Source organism: Passer domesticus, chromosome 5, assembly GCF_036417665.1.
Source record: "Passer domesticus isolate bPasDom1 chromosome 5, bPasDom1.hap1, whole genome shotgun sequence".
Classification (NCBI taxonomy): Eukaryota; Metazoa; Chordata; class Aves; order Passeriformes; family Passeridae; genus Passer; species Passer domesticus.
In genome coordinates, this window is record NC_087478.1 from 45,188,617 (window position 1) to 45,208,051 (window position 19,435).

Consider the following 19,435-nt stretch of genomic DNA (forward strand, 5'->3'; position numbering starts at 1 on the left):
TATCTCAAAATTAAGCCAGACCTTCCTCAATAATTAAAAAAAAAAAGAAAAAGAATAAAAACAAAACCAAAATTACAACAACAAAAACCCAAACAAAACCAAAAGCAACCCAAAGCCAACCAACGGACAAAAACCCAAGATCAACCAAAAGAAAACCAAATCAGTAGGAGAGGCTTATTCCTTGGATGAGTAGACATGCTACAGGTAAGTGCTTCTAGGCTTCTAATGGACCCACTGGAAATTCCAGCCAATGAACTGTGGTGCAAAAAAAGCTCGAAAGCCTTAAAGAGTTGCATAAAACTCATCACAACTTAGACAGGTATAAGGGCAACAGCAAAGCAAAAAGGTGATGTCATTTCTAATCTGTCCTTTGTTTCTGAGAACTTCCTTTGGGTGATACAGACCTCTGACTGTTCCTGTGCCTTGTGTGGGTGGATATCTCAGGAAAGCAAATGTGCCCTCTGTGTGTTGGGATCTTGACAGAGCAACAATATTTGCTGCTCCCATCCTTGGGAGTGCAGTTCTCTACTATTTTATGCTTTAGAGGTCCAATACAGCACAAAGCATATGACTTTTTGAGGTCTTCATTACTGGTAACATTCAGGGTGGTTAAAATAGATAAAGGGAGATGGTACTACAGTTAGGTACTTTATTTAGACCTTACTTTAGGAATGCACCAAACACAGAAAAGGAATTCAGGACCTATTACACTGATGAAAGATTTTTAAGGGTCATCAAAACTGCATATTTTTTCAACTGCACCTTTTGTGTCACCAGAATGCCTGAAAATTATGACCCTTGCTATTCCAATACTCTCCTACTGCTTGTGAGGGAGACTCTGCTTAGTGCCAGTTGCTGAAAATAATCTCTTTTGGGTAGGCATCTTATGTGAACAGCCCAACACTACTCCATGCATTTTAATGTCAAAGTGCTCTATTTCTCCTTTGCAGATTTTGGTAATTATAGTAGATTGCAAGGCTATATAAGAAAGGCCAACTGCACCAGTATGAAGGGCATGATTCCTGCTGTTTTTAAGGTTCTGTTAAAGACAAATTAAAATTTTGAGAAAGAATATTTTTACAAATATTCTATAAATATTGGTCCCATTCTTCCACTCCAGTTTGTAACTGAATGATTGTATTTATTATAACCTCTCCCTAATTAGGTCTCCACACACCCAGGCTGGTAGGTTAGAACCACATCCTCTCCCTGTAATAGACTAGGGTGGGATTAATTGATCTGTGTTAATTTTCTGTACAGGAAGGTATATTAAATGGAGTCGGCGTAGTAGCTCTTGTCTGAGACAAAAGTAAGAAAGACATCACTTTTTGTGATGACAGTGGATTTCTGGGCTTCATGGCCCTAGCTGGGAAAGGGTTTATAATGCTGCAGCTAAGGATCAGGGCCTCTATGTCATGAAAACTGGAAACAAGGTAAGTGAAAAGGGGAGGGAGGGATTTGATGATGACCTGTTAGCTCAAAAGTGACAGAGAGTATAGAAGGAACAGATTTGTGGGAAAAGGGATGTTGGTAGCTGGGAATGTTTATCATGCAAATGAAACCATCCTCTCCAGAAATCTCTAAATCTTTCCAAGTTGGAAGAGACAGACTGGGAATGGACTGGACGTACTTTCACTGTTCTTACTTCCTTTGACTAAGCATTTGGTGTCAGAAATAGGATCCTGCCCTGCACAGACCTCTGTTCTGCTATCCTATCTTCAGGATAACCGTTTTCATAACCCTATGTTATGTCCATTCCTCAGCAGTCTTAGGACAGCTGAAGTTCCCCAAATGGTTTAGCTGCTGGTACTTTCTGCCAGAATTAATTACCAGGTTATGTTCAGACTGTGAAGGCAGTGCTGTGGTACAATGTGAGTATAACTGGTTGTTGCATTAAAACACACCTGAAAGAGACACCTGGGATCTTTTTAAAGCTATCTTGATGTCCCACATTATAATAAAGTAAATCATTGGTGCACTGAAGGTTTCTGTTAGGTTGTTACCTGTGCAGCCAGATTTTCTGTTTGTCTCATCAATAAACTACTGACTTGAAAACTGGGTGAGGGTTTTGCAATAAACTATTCAGCAAAGGTTATTATCTCCTCCCCTTTATGAATTGCCTGGTGATGACTCCTGATATTGGTAAAAGGATTTGTCATTCACAAGTAGTTTGATTTTTCAAACACGGACGAGTGTTTGAACAGACGTGATCGTGATCTTTGATAGTTGTGTTTGTATATGTGTGCTCACAGTGTAACAGGAAAGAGAAGGTAACAATCATTCTTAAAATTATTTTTGTAGAAATAAGGGTAGTAGGAAATGGACTGAATTGTTCAGTGTGTTTAGATCTTGGACTTCTTTCAAGATCCTTATTTGCAATATACAATTGTGGAGAAATGTCTTTGCTTAGTTATACTCTGTGGTTTTGTGCCATTTTCAGAGTATATCTTGTGAATACCCACGTCAGGCACTGTGACACTTGAAGAGGGTAGCTTTGTTCCCCATAGGAGGGACACCCTGGTGCCCTGTCTCTTTGTATAATCACTGAAGTCCTTTCAGGAGGTAATTCCAAAGGCTTGTTGTGCAACTCTGTTCCTATACTTATTGCTGAAGAATCTGAACCGGGGTCAAATAGAGCCAAATGACTGGAAATGTTAGACACAAGGATGTGCTTGTGTTCAGTGTGAACATTTGGGTTCTTTCAATAATCAGAACATTGAGGCATCCTCTGAGCATAGATGGGGAATGGAGCAAGAGGGTGAGGGCTTTTGCAGAGCAGTCAGTAGTTTGCCCATGCAGGTTCTGCCCATGTGGCAGACGTGGATTATCAGCTCTCTGCAGTTGTTGTCCTGTTCAAACTTGCTGCTTAAGAGGTGCCTGCCCCTTGGTGACAGGAGCACGGTGTTGGTGGGTTTGGCTGCATTCATGCCCACAGCTCCTTCTGGGCAGTGATGGAATTGGAAATATTGGAATTGAGGGCAGTCAGGACCCTGTCCCTATAGTCTGGTATTCAGGCTGTTGTGACAGTAGAGGACATTTTCAAGGTATTGCTTTGCACTAAGGGCTATATGTCCATTTTGCCTATGGTTGTCTCTGAAAAAGGCATTCACAGCATGAAAGAGAAAGAACAAGTGCTGAACATAGAACTCCCTGCATCTGTAATTAAATGGCACAAATTGGTTTTGATGCCAGTCAGGGTTTAATGGAGGGGAGAGTGGACACCATATGCCATCAAAACACCACAGTCTGTGATAAATTAGTAATATTATGTGTTCAGAAATCTCCCCTTCACTACTGCTGCTTCTGGAAGATAAGAAAAAGAGTTTGTTCTAACAATAATTAAACCTATGTCGTCTTGCGTAAGTCATGTATTACAATGCAAAGGGAATATATTTTAAAATTTCTCTTCAAAAATAATTCCAGTATTTTTGTTGCTGTGCCTTTGACATGACCATGCACAGACAGCTGTGGTATAGGTGTCTCAATTTAGCCAGAATGATTTGGGGTTTGAATTTTTTTTCCTAATATCCCTTGGACTTTCTTATTGAAAATGAAGAAGACCTGTATTTTTATTCTAATAATTTTCAAAACTAAAAAGACATTTTTGTGCTTTTCACTCCACTTAGATGCTAACAGGTAGATGCATTATCTTATTCATAAACAATGTGAAAACCATTGAGATAAATGGTGTTTTCTGCATACTAGAAAATGTGTTTAGCTATACCAAATAGTGATAGAGTATACACTTCTCTGTTAAGGTAATTGATAAACCAGTTAAGGATATCAAAAGTTATATGAAAGTTCTTATGTATTTATAGACATCTGTGGCAATCTACAAGGTCAGAAATTTTTCAAAGGTCTGCAAGAAATTCCACAGTGTACCCAATCTTTTCAGTCTTGGAAACACATTGTGTATTAATGCTATTATTATGGAGTACTTTGCTTTAAACCAGAAGTCTCCAAAGGCCTCTCAATGTATATCATTATCAGCTACTTAAAATTTTTCCAAAACTGTGGATGTTTGTACCTACACAGGGCAAATCCTGTGACATGCATTGGTAAAAGTAAGCACCTTGTATTGTGAAAAACCGTGAAAAATATGTATTTTATGATTGGCTTTTTGCGAGTATTAAAATGAATATTGTATGTGTTATGCTAGAAAGTTATGCTGTATTAATTTTCTTAAGTAGTGTATTAAATATAGTTTTAGGTTATAACATAATGTTAAAATAGAAAGTATGCTATGTAAGATATTTGTTTAAGAAAGGACTTGCACCAGATAGAAGCCACAGGGCACCTAAATCTTTCAGAGAAAGAGAATTTATTGCTCCCTTATCAGCAGAAAACTAACTTCTTCCCACCTCACTCAGATAGGAAGACGGCATGAGGATTAAGAAGAAGAAGTTGACAGTGACCAGACAGAATCCTGTGTTTGAATGGAATTGATGCATCATGTATGAGATGTATGAATATGCAACAGGCAATTGTTTTTAAGGGTTAATCCTCTGTTAACGGGGGTCCTTTTTCGGGCTTGTGTTGCCCAGAAAAAGTTACCCGGACGTCCGTATCTCTTTGTTTTTATTGTCTCATATTGTCCTAATCTCAATTGTTCAAATTTTATTATTCTAATTATATTACTATTTTTATAACAATTTTATTAACATTAAACTTTTAAAATTTCAAAAACAAGTGATTGGCATTTTTCACAAAAACTGACATCTTTAAGATATTCCAGTTTGTCACTACATGTGCAAGTGGAGATGTGGAAGACAGCTCGTCTTACTCTGATGTTACACTGCATTAAATATAAAAATATGCCAGCAAGTTGTCAGAAACAGAGAATTAACATGAGTTTTCCTGTCCTTACCCCCACTGCCATCTTCAAAAAGAGCCCAGAACTGGAAACAAGCATCAAAATGAAAGGAGAAGGGAACTCACCACACACCCCACATCCTTTGTAGAAATCTGAAATTGTGTTGAAGCCGTAAGGTAGAGGAAGCTTAGTGCTGCTGGCAAGGTGCAAGGATTGAAGGAAAGTTCCTGGGTAACAGTTTTTTCCAGCAAGGAGTCAAGTGTCGAGCTTGTGAACCAAAGTTGCAGTTTGCAAACAAAGACTTTTTCTTCTGTGCAGAGAAGAGGAAGCTCAAGGCAGGACACAAGACATGCTTCTGCATCCTGCTCTGAGAACATACTTAGCAATGATAATTTTGTGTTGTGAAACTCTGCACTACTGTACATGAGATAGTTAAGGGCAGAAACAGAAAATTAAATACTTTTAATATATTTAAATCTATCTAATGTAATCACTGAAGTACATTTGATGTGTATAGATTCACCTTATGCTGCGGGAGAGAAAGATGCCTAGCCAGAAAGAATATAGCAATACTGGTTGGTGAGGAGCAAAAAAGAACATGATGTAGGATTTCTGACAGAAAACGCTTTCTGACCAGTGTAGCAAAAGCAGCTCTCTCTGAAAGACTTGTTATGGTACACATCAGCCTTCACTTAATGAAATAATTATCTATCTCTGAGCTACTGCTTTCAGGCCAACTTTATCTTGCTAGGAAGATGTGTGTATTAATATATGTATTTGCATACATTCTATGACTCATAGAACAGCTTGTGATTTTTCCTGAAGCAATAATTGAACCAAAAGTGTTTTCATCAGTTGCAGTTTTGCTGTCCAATGCAGTCATGGGGCAGATCCTGGGAAGGCCAGCTGTGCTGTGCATTTTGTTTCCACATTTGTTTCCTGTCACAGGCATGAGAAATGCTAGAACTGAGAACAGTAAAGCTGTACACACACATACAGACCCCTGACTAACATGTGTAGGAAATGCTCAATGCAGTTTCCCTTTGAAAACTCAAACTCTGCTTTTGACACAGATGACCTGCCGAGAACTCACGGGAAGAAGCCAATAAAAAATGTGCCTGAAGGGATGATTCTTTATCTCGTGTTGACATGAGTTTGCTTAGAGTGAAAAGGGCACCGCACACAGCAGCTCTCAGCTTGCTTTAAAGGGTCTGCAACCCTTTAAAGGAGCAACTTCTCTGTAGAACTTACGTGCAGTACTTAGTGTAGCAAAACAAACCTGCTCATGTTAGAATTATATTTGTTCCTGCTAAGTATGACCCTCTTTGAGGTAAATGGCTCTGTGAAAGCAGTATCCACCCACATGGCAAAATCTCTTTCACTACAAGTTGGAATGCCCTTTTTTAACATCAGTACTGTATTAACTACGTTGGTACACAAATCACTTCTCTGATGCATTTGGTCATTTTTATATTTAGAAGTATGTTAAAATTCTGACTGAGAACAAGCCATCTCATTTAGTCTCTAAAAATTAAAACTCTTTTAAAAATCTCATTTATTTTTCTAACCTAATTAATTGGGACCCTTCAAGACAAATAAAGGAAAAAGTATATTATTTTATGCACATCTTTATGCGTTAATTAATAAATCAGATTAATCAAATTAATAAATTTTAAATTACCATGAAATAATTTAAAATATTATTTCAGTTGAACTAGAAAGTGTCAATAAGCTGAGAAAAATTTGAGACTGATCTTTACAAAAAAAACCCCATAAAACTTTTAAATCTAATATTTACTTCACTTTTATATGTGTTTATTTCTCATATTTCTGTGGAAAGAGAGTCTTTACTGTCCTCTCAGACAATATTGCTTAGATTTTACTCAGTGGGATATATCACTGATAAAACATAAATCAGCAGCTGCTAAAGCAAGAAGGAAATGCTAAAGGCAGGTTAGTTATCCATCAATAGCAACAGTGAAATCAGATACTGCCTTTGCATGTAGTATTGGAGATCTGTGGTAAGGTAAAGAAAATACATCTCTGGAACATGGATGAGGTCATTGTGGCTTTTTCCAAAGAGCTACTAGTTTAAAATCTCTGTCAGACAACAAGCCAGAAATCATTAATTTGGCCAGTCCACAGTCCATCACATAGGTGGTGTTTCTCTCAGCTAAAAAAATGCAGTAGTCCCACCTGAAAAGTAGATGCTGACAGAGAGGGAGGAGGATAGAAGCCCAAGTGCCCTAATTCGAGTCTTTATTGACATCATTAAGGTCATGGGAGAAGAAAGCATTCCTGCAACCCCTAATTTAAAAGCTGTTTTGTTTGTAGACTCATTTTTTCCCTTGTGTTGGTGAAGGCAAGTTTGTAATTAGCTATGTGTTTTATCACAAATGATTGGTAGAAGATTACCCCTACAATTTTGACTGAAATCAGACTTGATGCTGTTAATCTGATACTTGTGCAGTGAGGGCAGATATTAAGGCTACTGTGAATCAGACAGGCATAGAACACTGTCATTTCTGTGGATTGCTGAAAGCTCCCTATACTGCAAGTGGATCAAATACAGGAGAGGAAATTCAAATACAGCAAAATTGTCTTGACTTCATTGTCTGAAATACAGTCAGGTTTAGGCTGGTCATTTTCTGACCCTTTCATAGGCATTTTGGTTTTTGTTATTTAAAGCGGGGCTTTGAAGTCAGCTATGTACATTCTTCAAGAGTTTAATTTTATTAACAGGTCTTTGGTTAGATAGTCCATATCAGCACTTTGGGATCTCCATAGCTGACTGCCACTTCCTTTCTCCCTGGCCCAATTAGTTCAGATCTGCTGGAGTGCTGCAGGGATCCTGCTACCTTCATCTCTTCTGAGGAGCAGTGACTTAAATGTAACAAGGATGGAGGCTTGAGGGAACAAAGGGTATTTGATATTTGTCCATATTGTCATTAATTTCCTCTGACTGGGGTTGAAATGCAGAACAAAGGCTATTGGATGTGAGGATGCAAGTGTGAAATGATATATTTTAAAAGTAGTAGCTGAGTATTTAAGAAGAAACTGAATGATATAATTTGCAAAGATGCTTAACTGAATTGTTGTCCATTGATTACTTTTCTATTTCCATCATATTGTTTGTATGTATTTTTCAGCAGTTGGAGTATTTTTCCTTGGGCCTTAGAAATCCCCTTTGGGGCAAATCTTAGCCTCTCATCTCTGAGGTCATCTGAAGATTTCCTTAGGCTGCTATTTTTTGAATAATCAGTTGTCTCACTTAAGAAAATCTCTTTGTTCTACATCATTAAATGCTGACTCCTGCAGCTGCTATGACAGATCGCTTTGCAGGAATCTACAAGGAGAGTTGTCTCTGATGTTAACAGCGAATCTTTGCTGTGGAACAAAAGAATACGCTGAAGCAAGCACGAGACAATTTGAATTTATAATATTTTAACACTGAAAAATAATAAAGGATGAAGCTGGTCAAAGCGTACCCATTTTGAGATCTGTACTTCCAAAAAGTGAAGAAGGGCCTTTAAACACTTTTGAGTAATTTTGTGCCTAGGTATATTATTTGTTGCTCCCATCAAGGCAGTAGTGAGATAATAATTTGGCAAGGAGAAGGGGAAAATACAATGGGCTAGCCCAGAATTCACAACAAGAGCAGCTTGCTATAGGCAGACTGTTGATGAAAGGAAAATGCTTCTTTCCAAAGCATGAGTGATAGCTTCTAGTGAAGCACAATAATCTAAATGACCTGAAGGTTTCTTCTTCCCCCTCAGCCTTTTTGTGATGAATTCCTTTCCTAGATATCTCCCTGACCACTGAAAGTCTTTGCTAACTCTTTGCTTTAGGTACTCAAGGGCATCATGTCTAACAGATGCCTTTGTGAAAGGTTTTCCTGCTATTCTCCAAAAATCAGAGGTATTCCCAGCAGTTCCCTCTTTCTCTTGGTCTGAATCCAAGTTCCCTGTAGCCAGCATCTTGCCTTTTTGCCCATTTTCTGTCTGCTCTTGATATGCAGACACCTTCCCCTGTTTTCAAAACTTTCTGCTTTCTTTGCTCATGTTCACAGAGCATTGAAATGGGCAAATCTTGTGTCTATTTTTGTGTGTAAATAGGTTTGAAACTGCGACCCGCCAGAATAAGTTTTTTTCTGCAATGCTTTTAAACAGCAACCATTACATACCAATGTGAATCCATTTGAAATGGACTCCAGTGCTGGGCTTCTTCCTAGACAATGTCATGCCATCAGGTTGGCATATGAGATCTTACAGTGTCTTTCATCTGAAATGCTGTCCATGCTCTTTTCGTCCTAATGGTTGTCTTCTGTCTTGCAACTTACTTTGTGTGCATGTTTTATTTTAGTCCGTTTGTTCCTGTGTCATTTGTAGCAACATCTCTTGTTTGTCTTCACATTTGGGAGTTAGTTTTGTAGATGGTATGGTGAGGTGATGTTCATGGCGTGGCAGCATACGGTCACCTTAATGAGGGACTTGCCAGTGGAGACTCTGCATCATTGCTGATAGCGGAGAATGTTGTTGCTTCATTCTATTTAGCTTTAAATCAGTCCATGTTCTATCTGAAGCTCCTTGGTTTGAAGAAAATTTGGTTCTGTTAAGGAGGAAAAATGGAAATACCTTCATTCAATATGTATGTTTCCTCACCTGAAGCCCCTTGGCTGGATTTTCTACTGCACTGTCACAAACCCCATCAATCTCTTCAATTTCTTCAGAAGGAAGAGAGGATTTGCAGGTTAACCAGCTGGAAACCCAAATATGGATAAAACCAGACATACAGAAGACAGATGTGGACTTTTCAGAAATTCTTAATGCAATACAAGAAAGTAAGTTCTTCCTTGGATGCAAAATTGTGTTTATGGTACAAGATTCAATTGAGATGTATTGAAATGATAACTGAAAGCAGACACAAAGTGATGAACTGAATGATAAGTATCTATTATTAAAATCTCTCAGGAAGTTCAATGGATTATTGAATGCTAGTAAGAAATCTTTTTCTATCAGAGAATTCATAGTAAGTTTTGAATTGCTTTGTGCCAAAGGATTCCAGCACTGTATATTTTCTATGCAGACATAATCAGAAATATTAAGATTCCTGGTAGTTTATTCAATGCTTTGCACTCCTGAGTAGCTGTGTGAACCAATAATATTATTAAAATTCTGTAGTTGGGGTTTGAAGACTGGATTTGAAGTTCTTCCAAAGTTTTGGGCTGTATTCACATTTCTGTAGCTGGTATTTTTTGGGAGAGTCATGAGGTTGTCACAACAAGAGAAAGTCCGCATGTCTTAGATGCGGCGCAAAATTATCTCTTTTTATTTGTAATGGGCTGTGGACTAAGAATTAGTTGGTTCACCCTTAAGTCCAACTGTGGAATGATCTCAGCACTTGTGATAGAAGTAGAGCTACTCTTGTTAATAACAGTGGAAGAAAACCCCCCTACCCAAAACTCCATCAATTCTGGAAACCAATAAAATCTGGAATTTCAGAGTGAATTTTTCATAATAGTTTGAAATTCTTATGTAGGCTAACAGTCAAAATGCAAGGGCTTCCTGGCTTCCTTATTTTCCAGTTTGATTTTAAACTGGGTGTTTGGTATAGCAATTTTCTACTGTGAGAAACAGCAGCTTACATTTTAGAGTGATAAAGGATGAATAAGAATGTGTAAAAACCCAGACTCTGCCTGATTTTTGCTACATGAATAAGGAACCACACAGTGGTAGAATCAGGCTGTTTAGTGGTGGTACTAGTTTGGGTGTGGAAGGAAAATGCACAGGTTAGCATAATGATGGGGGTAATAATTTGAAATTGAATCACCTTACTACTTAAGCTACAGGTTTAGAATGAATTCCATGTTTCCTGATTTAAAAAGCTTTTGCCATCAGAAATCTTAATGTGAGGTTTTGTCTTCTCCTTTCTCCACACCAGCACAGCCCAGATTTAGGCCTGGGGGAAGTAGGGATGCAGACTGCAGAGGCTGAAAAGGCACTGCAGAGTCTTTGAGTTGACTAGACAAGGTGGCTAAACATGGATAAGCAGTTTAATCTGGGAGTGTTTCAAGAATTAACATTTTGATTCATGAATTATTCACAAGCCATTAGAGAAGGATGCAGCTTTTACAGCCTTGAAGAGAGTGTTTTTCCTTTATCCAGACCAGACACAGGTGCTGTTGGGAGGTTAACCTCTATGTCCTTTAGCTACATCTCCTTCATCACAGACTCAAGGAATTCTGTACAACCCACTTTGCAGAGGCTTGTTGTGTGTCCAGGGGGGTGTTGTTACCTGCAGTCTGTTGCAACTATCATCTAATTGGAATAAACATGTCTAAATATTCCTTCTAGGGTAGTTGCTCTGAATAGTCAGTGTTACTTTTATTTCCACTTTTTAGCATTGAATGATAATTTGAAACAGACTAATGATGCTTTTAGAAACCAAATATTTTTTTCTTGCTAAGATAAGCTTAGAATATTGATCTTCAGCTAGCATAATCCAAAGTGAGAGAATACTTGTTGATTTGGTGGGACTTCTGCTAATAAAATGACAACAAACAGAAGCGTGATCTCTGAACATGTTTCCATCTTCTCACACAATAGCATGGTCAGGTCCCATTCCTTAATGAACGTTCTTATTTTTAGGCACTTCAGTTTCAGCATCCACCTTCAGAAAGTTAAAGGAGTTATCTTGTTTTTGAGTCCTAACTTATGTCAGCATCGTGATCTGAAGTGACTTGTGGACCCACGGAGATTATGTGTGGCCTCCTGCTCAGAATTTATCAGCATCCAGTTTGCAGAATATGTAGTTCTACTTTATCTGGGATAAAACTATTTGTATAGCCACTTTTTTCCCCCTTTTATTCTTCAAGAGATTTTGAACTATCAAGTAATTTTGATTTTTTTTCTGCAAAACAGAACATGAGGGGGAGAAAAGAGTTTGCATATTTAAGCTGATCTAAAACCAGAGGGAGAATTTTTAATATCTCTGGTAGCAATGCATGTGCTGCTCTGTATTCCTATCAAATTTCACTCCTTAAAAATACATGACTGTACAGTAGCACCAGTCTGTCTCCCAAATAATATTTATGTATACAATAAAGCCATTATATATCATTCTGTTAGGACATTTGTAGGTATATGCATGTCAGGGTCTGAAGGGGACAAGAAAGATGGAGCCCTGATCATCCTTTTAGCAACATTTGGCCATGAGGTGTTCAGTCCATTGAGCTACCTACAAGCAGCAGGAGACTTATGTTGGAAATACCATCACCATTACTAATATAAAGCAAACAGGAATTGCTACATAAATTGTCTATTTATTTTAGTGGAAGAGTATTTTATTAATTTATTTTTTTAAATATAATGAGACTTGGGGTAGAAAAATTATCTCAGCAAATGTTGGGGGCCCATATTTTCTGTAGTGACCAACCAACATGCCAATTATCTGTGTATCTCTGAAATAAACAATTTTCCACTGCAGACAATCTGGACAAGTCCTGGTAGCTAATTTCACTAACCAGATGAGAGTTGCTTCCACAACTTCTTCACTGCTGAGATGGACTGTATTTTAAAGTTATCCTAAAATAAGATTTTTTCTTTTTTGGCTCCTCACAAGTCCTCAGGATAATCCAGTAATTCAGTGTTTCAAGGCTACTGACATATTTGTTATCTTACACACGAGTTCTGTATCTCAAAACATTCACTTTAAAGCTATGAATTTTGCAACCCAAAGCATTACCATCACTTCAAGAAGCAGCAATTCTAGTATCCCAGAGGCCTCATCTTTAATACCAAAGCAGTCTTAATGTCAGAACAAAGATAGTTTAAATTCCCTTGAGTACAGCAAACAGGCAAAACTTTCATTTATACAGCTTTCATTGATGCTGTCTACAACAGATAAATGTGTCTTGAATAATCTTCAGAAAGCTTCACTATTTAATTATTTTTTGGGTTTTTCCACGGTTGTTTTCAGATTATACTGAGATTTTAACCATATACAGATTCATGTGTCACTGTCATGGAGGCACTGATTTGTTTCCATTCAAGTGAAGTTCAAGTAATTCAAAATGTTTTCTTTTTCAGTTGTTCTTTCTGTTGAACATAGAGATTTATTCTTCTCATATGAACATGTGTGCAAAATCTGGTCATGATCTACATCCACATTATTTTCTGATGGGGTGGAATGTTTCTAGCTGTGACTTTTGAAAGGGAGGGACAATGAAGGACATGAAATTAGGCTGTGCTGTGCTTTGTTGTGGCAGTTCACCTCTCTTTTATAAGCATCTCTAGTATAATTTTTGTGGACTGAAATGAATGAAAATGGGGAAAAATCTATAATATTACTGCTGCATGTGCTACAAATTGGAATTTCTTTGTTGCCTTTTAAACCTCCTAAAGCCTCTGTGGTTTCCCCTAGGACAAGTTGGAGGCAGCCACAGTGACACTGAGGAGCTGCAGGCTCTCATCAGATATAACTAAACAACACCAGAAACTCAGAATCTCTCTTACAAACTATGCTGCTTAGGTTAGCACATTAGCCTAGTATTTAGAGTGGATTAATTCGGACATGAGGACCTCTCTGTTGTTTCTGAAACTTTTAGTAGTTTTCCAAACAAAACTCCTGTAGTTAAGAATACAATGTGTTTCATTAACCTTATCCCTATTTTATGCATGAAAATGAAGATGAAGGATTCTTCAATATTTTGATAGGGTTTTCTTTTTTTATTACCTACAGATGTAATAATGGACTTTAGATGCTCTAAAAGACATGTACAAAAAGGGAGGGAACTTTTCCCCATGCTCATTATGGACAGGGAAAGAGTAGTATATTTAAATTGCAACATATGTCTATTTTAAGGATGAATATTATGGATAAGGCTCTCCTGCTTGTGAGCATGAAAAATAGGCCACCTGCAGAGACTGGGGAGTTGGTATTATCAGTGATTTTTTAAAAGGATTCTGAAACTGGGCTATGACCCCTGAAGAAGGGAAAGGTGAAAAGGAGGACACAAAATGCTCGTGATCACTGGGAGCAGTTAGTGGCTTAATTTCTGGCAGCTATCCAGTCTCTCCACAGTGGGGGAATGGATTTTTACACCTGCAGCCAGTAGCTAGAAATGGAACTAAGATGCTGCCAGCAATTAGAGTGTTTTGGCTGTTACTATAGATTCTCACCAACAGGAATTACAATTGCCTGTCACTAAATTAGGGGAGTTGAGGACAAGCAAATGCAACAGGAGTTTATTGAACAAAAGAAGAGTGATTTCAAAAGTCAGTCAAACTTGCAAGAGATGTGAATAGGGATAGGGGGTTAGACGAATTTCTGTCAAGACTATTAGATCTTTTCTCCACTGTAGTCAGTGGAAGGGGTTCAGTAGCTAGGACCTTTGGGGGTCCCTTCTAACAGTTATAGCTCTACTTTCATAATTCTGGATTTTGTCTATGAGGCATGAGATTGGAGAGCTGAAGTCCATTCACAGCTGAAGTGTGATCCTCAGCTAAGGCATTTCTCTTCTCCTGGCACACATCTCTTCATCATGTTTTTCACCAGGCCTGTAGTGCATGGAGTGCTAAGTGAACCTGCTCCTCCCATCTGTCAGTCACTCCAGAGCTTAATATCTGTGCTTTTTATTAGGGTTAGTTTACCACAGCTTAAATCTGTAGATGTAAGTGATTGCTTCATGCAAGACTGAGGGATGTGTGGTAGGTGGATCTGAAAGTGTCAGATTTATATGCATCAAAACATGCCAAACTGTGAAAAGAGAAGTAGCTGCCCAGGTTTGTTTACTCAGTGCCTTTCAAGAAACAGTATTTATTTAAGGCTTTCTGCCTCTGGCTGCCCCACGGGTCTGTACAACTTCGAACTCCATACTTTGTATAGCAGGTTAAAATTCTGCCTCCTAGGAAACTTCCAGAGAAAATACTAATCCAGAAGGTAGTCCTTTAAGCCATTTGCCCCAACAGAATCTGAGAAGATAGCTAATGTCTGTTTTATTGTGAGAGCAGATTATTTATTTTTAATCAGAGAGGTGTTGTGGTGTCCTAAATCTTTACATGGCTCATTGAAGAAGAAAGCATTCCAACAGTGCTCATCAGATTTTAAAATTAACGTGGTATATACTTATACCAGACCTAAAAATTGAAATTATTGATGGGTTACAGTTGCTGTCTTCATTGATTCAGTGGTGATTTGAATGTATATTTTTACTTTTGTTTTTTAGTAGCTAAGGATGTCAACATTTTTTTTGATGAGTTAGAAGGTGTGAACAGCCCTTCCAAAGATGATGATTCCCTGCTTCACCATGGTAACTTGACCAGTACTTCTGATGATGCCAGCAGGCTGGAAGTTGTGGGAGAGGTAAGGACATATAGAATTATTAATACAATATTTATTCATGCCCATTATAAAGATGTATTAAATCTAATTTGATTTAAAATCTCATTCTCTACCATCAAATTTTGTCTAATGTTTCCCATGAGAACTGGTTTTCCATTCTAAGATAATAATGCTGAAATATAAAATATCTCAAATTCAAAAGTTTTGATTTCATACACCCTCAGTGAAACACCTGTATAAATCTAAGGCTTCAATGCTTTTGAAAATGCTGGAAAAGTTTCCCCTATATTTATCCTTTAAGAGGAAAGGGTGTGGAGAGGATTTATCTATGACTCCCATGAGAAGCATTGGGTGTCAGTCATGAGACACATTCCCTTCCAATGAAGAACAATTATCACCTGATGGTGCATAATGGTGATTCAGAGAACACACCAGGGAGGAAATATTCAGAACATAGTCTCTTTTAAAATCTGTCCTAAAGCAGGCAAAGTGTCATGAACCCATGATGAAAATTTTGGTCTCAATTTCTTCCTGTGTCTTTTGTGAAGAAAGGAACAATATATCCTTTAATTTTGCCTCCCACTGCCCTGACACCCATGGATGTTAGGGTTGTTTCCTCAGCAAGTGAGGAGACCAGGGACTTCTCTCCTTTCCTCCACCTCAGGAATGGAGCTACATCTAGGCTACTTACTGCACTGGTCTGATGTTACCTGCCAGTTGTGCCTGAGGAATTTTTGGCAGAGGGCTGACTGGAACAGATCAGAAGTAGCAGGGACCATGCTAGTAATTAAAAAATAGTAGAAAACCACAGGACATTGCTGAGGGCCCTGCCCTGACCCTCTTTTGTTTACTAGTTTTGATAGAGTTTAGAAGAGGCAATTAGAGATTTTTTTTTTCAGGAGCTAGAGGGTTTTGTGGTGCAAATTCTTTTGTGTAACACTGCTGAGGAGAGAGATAGAGATTTTCTTTGTTCTAGAAATTCAGCCCATAGAGAACTGCACTCCTCGAATGTTTAGACAGATAATTAAAGCAACAAAATTCAGGGCACCCTGAATATGTTTGACCTTGCTCACAATTTCATCTTCTTTAATCATAGCCCTTCCTTAGCTTCCCATACAATGTACAAAGGACTCTCTTTGCCCGCTTGCACCATAATAGGCTAATCTGACATGACAGTCCCGAGTTGCATTTTGGGACCATGTACCATACAGTCTTTAGCAAAAAGGAACAGGTGAAAGGCACATGACATTTGTATGTTAAAGAGGAAAAAATAACATAAAATGATCAGAAGGACATGCTGCTGTTAATGTAATAATATTGGAAGAACAATACCTCAAAACCTCCTTTTTCTCTTAGACGTGTTCTTTTTTGTTTTTTTAAAGGAAAAGGGAAAACCTTTGAGGAATATAAAAAGATTTAAGGGGTCTTTTTGTAATCATGGCTGAGGAAAATAGCAATGTAGGTCACATATAGGTATTAGATGGTGGAAAAAGATTAAAATTGAAAGTCTTAATGGGACTTAAGGGATGCTGCAGCTTACCAAAAAGAACTTTAAAGTACTTGGTCCCTACTGAACTCTAGAAGGAAAAGATATACTGTTCAGGTGTTGTTTGGTTTGTATAGATATGTGTGGTTAAGTCCTTTGGCCTAAAGCTATCCTAGCATATTCATGTATATGAGTCATGTCTGAATGCTGATGGTTCCCAGCTGAGCACATGAAAATACAAAAACTACTGTATTCTTTGGAAAACAAGTGCAAGTTATGCAACACATATAAGTACAGCCATAAAGATAGACAGAAATGCTGAGCTTCTTGTTAGAGTGAAGTCTTCACTGTTCTATTTTCTTCCAGCATCCCTTTTTAGATGAAAGAATGGAGGTTTGACATACATGACAACACCACTTTTTCACCAAAAAACAGCAGTCAGATCTAGTGCTATATATTTTTTCTTCATCAGTTTAGGAAAACTGAATTTTGATGTTGTAACACAGGTAAGGGAGGTGCGATATCTGGAGGAAGGTAGAACAAACTCATGTCTGGCATAGCATATGCCTGTAATACTTGCGTGGCGCAGAAGTCCTGCAGCTAACACTGCTGAACCAGCCCTTACTGTCTCTGTATCTTGTTAGATCCTCAAGAGTTCTTGCAAGTCCAGACTCAGTCTGTAAATTTGCCTTGGAGTCTAAAACAGAGAGCCAGAGAAAGGGTTCCTTCCCAGAGGCTGTAACAGTCTAATAGGGTTGATCAACCTGGCTTTGACATACAGTGCTCCTAAAATGAAAAGGATCTTCAAGTACGGATAAGGGTGTCCAAGCCGCCTTTCTAAGTGAAAAATTACAATAGTGTAGCTGGTAGTGTTTCACAAGTCCAAGAGAAGTAATTGTCCCTGGCAGTCATATTTGTAGTGGAGGAAATCCAACAAGCCAAATGCATTGGCTGAATCTCACAGGTACTCTTTGATATAAGGTTCTGCATTCACTGATGAGTCAGTGCAGGGCAAACCAATTTTCTTCAGAGAAAGAAGAAGCATAGGAAGGGGCAGATCAATTTTTTCCCATGAAGTCACTCCTGCATGCAGAGAAGGACACATTCCTTATGGTGCTCTCAGGACAGGTCTGAGTTCAGATGAGGAGTGTATATTTGAAGTGCATCTCTCAATTGCCCCTGCCCATGATTTTTTGGTAGTCCAGAGTAGTGCTGGATTTTAAACCTGTATTCCTTATGGATGTAAATCCAATGAGCCCTTTGGACCAGATTCTAGTGGGCCCAAATTGAGCCCTTAAGCCTACATAGCAGATCCTCAGCATGGGTTGTTTTGCTCTACAGCAAAAACCAGCTCCATTCCTATTACACTCAAAATACATGAAATACAAAATACATTGACTCTAACTACTGAACAAGAGGCTTGCCAGGACGGTTAGTAATCACAACAGGACCACCAAGCTGACCCACAGCCTCTAAATCTCCTGCTACACCCTTCCTTTATTTAAAGAATCTTAAAATACCCTTTCGGCTGTTGAGGCTTTTTTTATGTCTTCTTGACAGAGATTTTTAAGGGAAAAGGATAAAATGTGCCTCCTGAGCTGTTTTCACATTTAATGTTGTATGAAAAATACTTCTCATATCTTGATAATACCATTTATCAGCATGATATGCAGTATAGATATAAATAGTTTGCTACTGTTTTTTCCTCAGAGATTATATCTTTTTTCTTGCCTTCTTTTTGGGCTCTAAGAACTGTTCCTCTCAGTTTTAAGCCTGCCCTAACTTGTGTCAGGAGTTAGACACTGTAATGAAAGAATGCTAGAAAAATTTCTTTCTTCCTTTAGGGAACTGGATGTACCAAGGGGATGGGACATTTGGGATACTTTCATTGGTTTTTCTATTTAATCAAAATGCCTGCTGAGAATCAGAAAGATAGCTTATACTAAACTCTTTGAATGGGAAAATTGTTTTGGGGGGGTTTCCTGTAAAAATAATTTTTCTTATTACAGTGTTCACTTTGTAATTTAAATTCAGAAACAATTCTCTCATAGAGAAAGTATTTTGAAAATTCCCTTCTTCCCCCAGATGTGAAAGTCAAAATATTTTTTTTTCCAGAGACTTGATTGTATATTATAGGGCAGGGCTATTTTTGACAGGAATAGCTGAGTGAGTTTTGGTGAAACAGAAGTAAATTAGCTTTACCTTCCCTTCAGCTCAGAGTTGTACGGATCTTGAAGTTCCTGAAGGTCCTTGCCCTTTTTACTGCTCAGAGGGAATGCTGTTTGTCCCCGTGTATCCTTCACAGTGTACATTTCCTGTATGAAAGGCTCCAACCAATGCAAACTGCCATGCAGTTTCAACTTGTCTGAAAGTGAAGGCTTAAACCTGGGCAGAACTTGTATAATGTAGAAGTAGTGTTAAATTGTGAGGAGGATCTGTAGAGAATTTCATCTCATGACTTACTGGAAAAAGACCATCAGTAAGGTCTTTTATATCTCAGGAGAATGACCTGTTTATCCTCTTATTAACAGTGAAATCAAGTGGAGTTTTTCTGTCAGACCAAACATTTGAACAGGCTTTTTTTTTTTTTTTTTAAATAAAAGACACAGTATTTATTGATTTTATGTGTTGCCACACCTAACACCAGTAATTCTTTCCAAATAAATGCAAATAAATCCATCCTCAGCTATTCCTTAAGCAAGGAATATTCAGTAGTTAGTTAGATGAGGTATGGTGAGGTCAGTACAGAACCTTCATGTTGTTGTCTGCATCCTATGGGGCAGACAGGTAATGAA

General features: G+C 38.1%; 1 protein-coding gene across 11 annotated transcripts in view; it reads left to right on the plus strand.

Moving 5' to 3' along the window:
• Positions 1-19,435, plus strand: part of ANO4 (anoctamin 4) — a 175,945-nt gene that overhangs the window by 61,816 nt on the left and 94,694 nt on the right. For 6 of the 11 annotated variants that reach the window (XM_064419854.1, XM_064419862.1, XM_064419865.1 and 3 more), the window contains exons 3-4: positions 9,543-9,653; positions 15,039-15,175. In XM_064419854.1, the coding sequence (XP_064275924.1) occupies positions 9,543-9,653; positions 15,039-15,175 (248 nt within the window). The remainder of the gene's footprint in view (positions 1-9,542; positions 9,654-15,038; positions 15,176-19,435) is intronic. The other 5 variants (XM_064419859.1, XM_064419858.1, XM_064419860.1 and 2 more) reach the window with 5 other exon arrangements.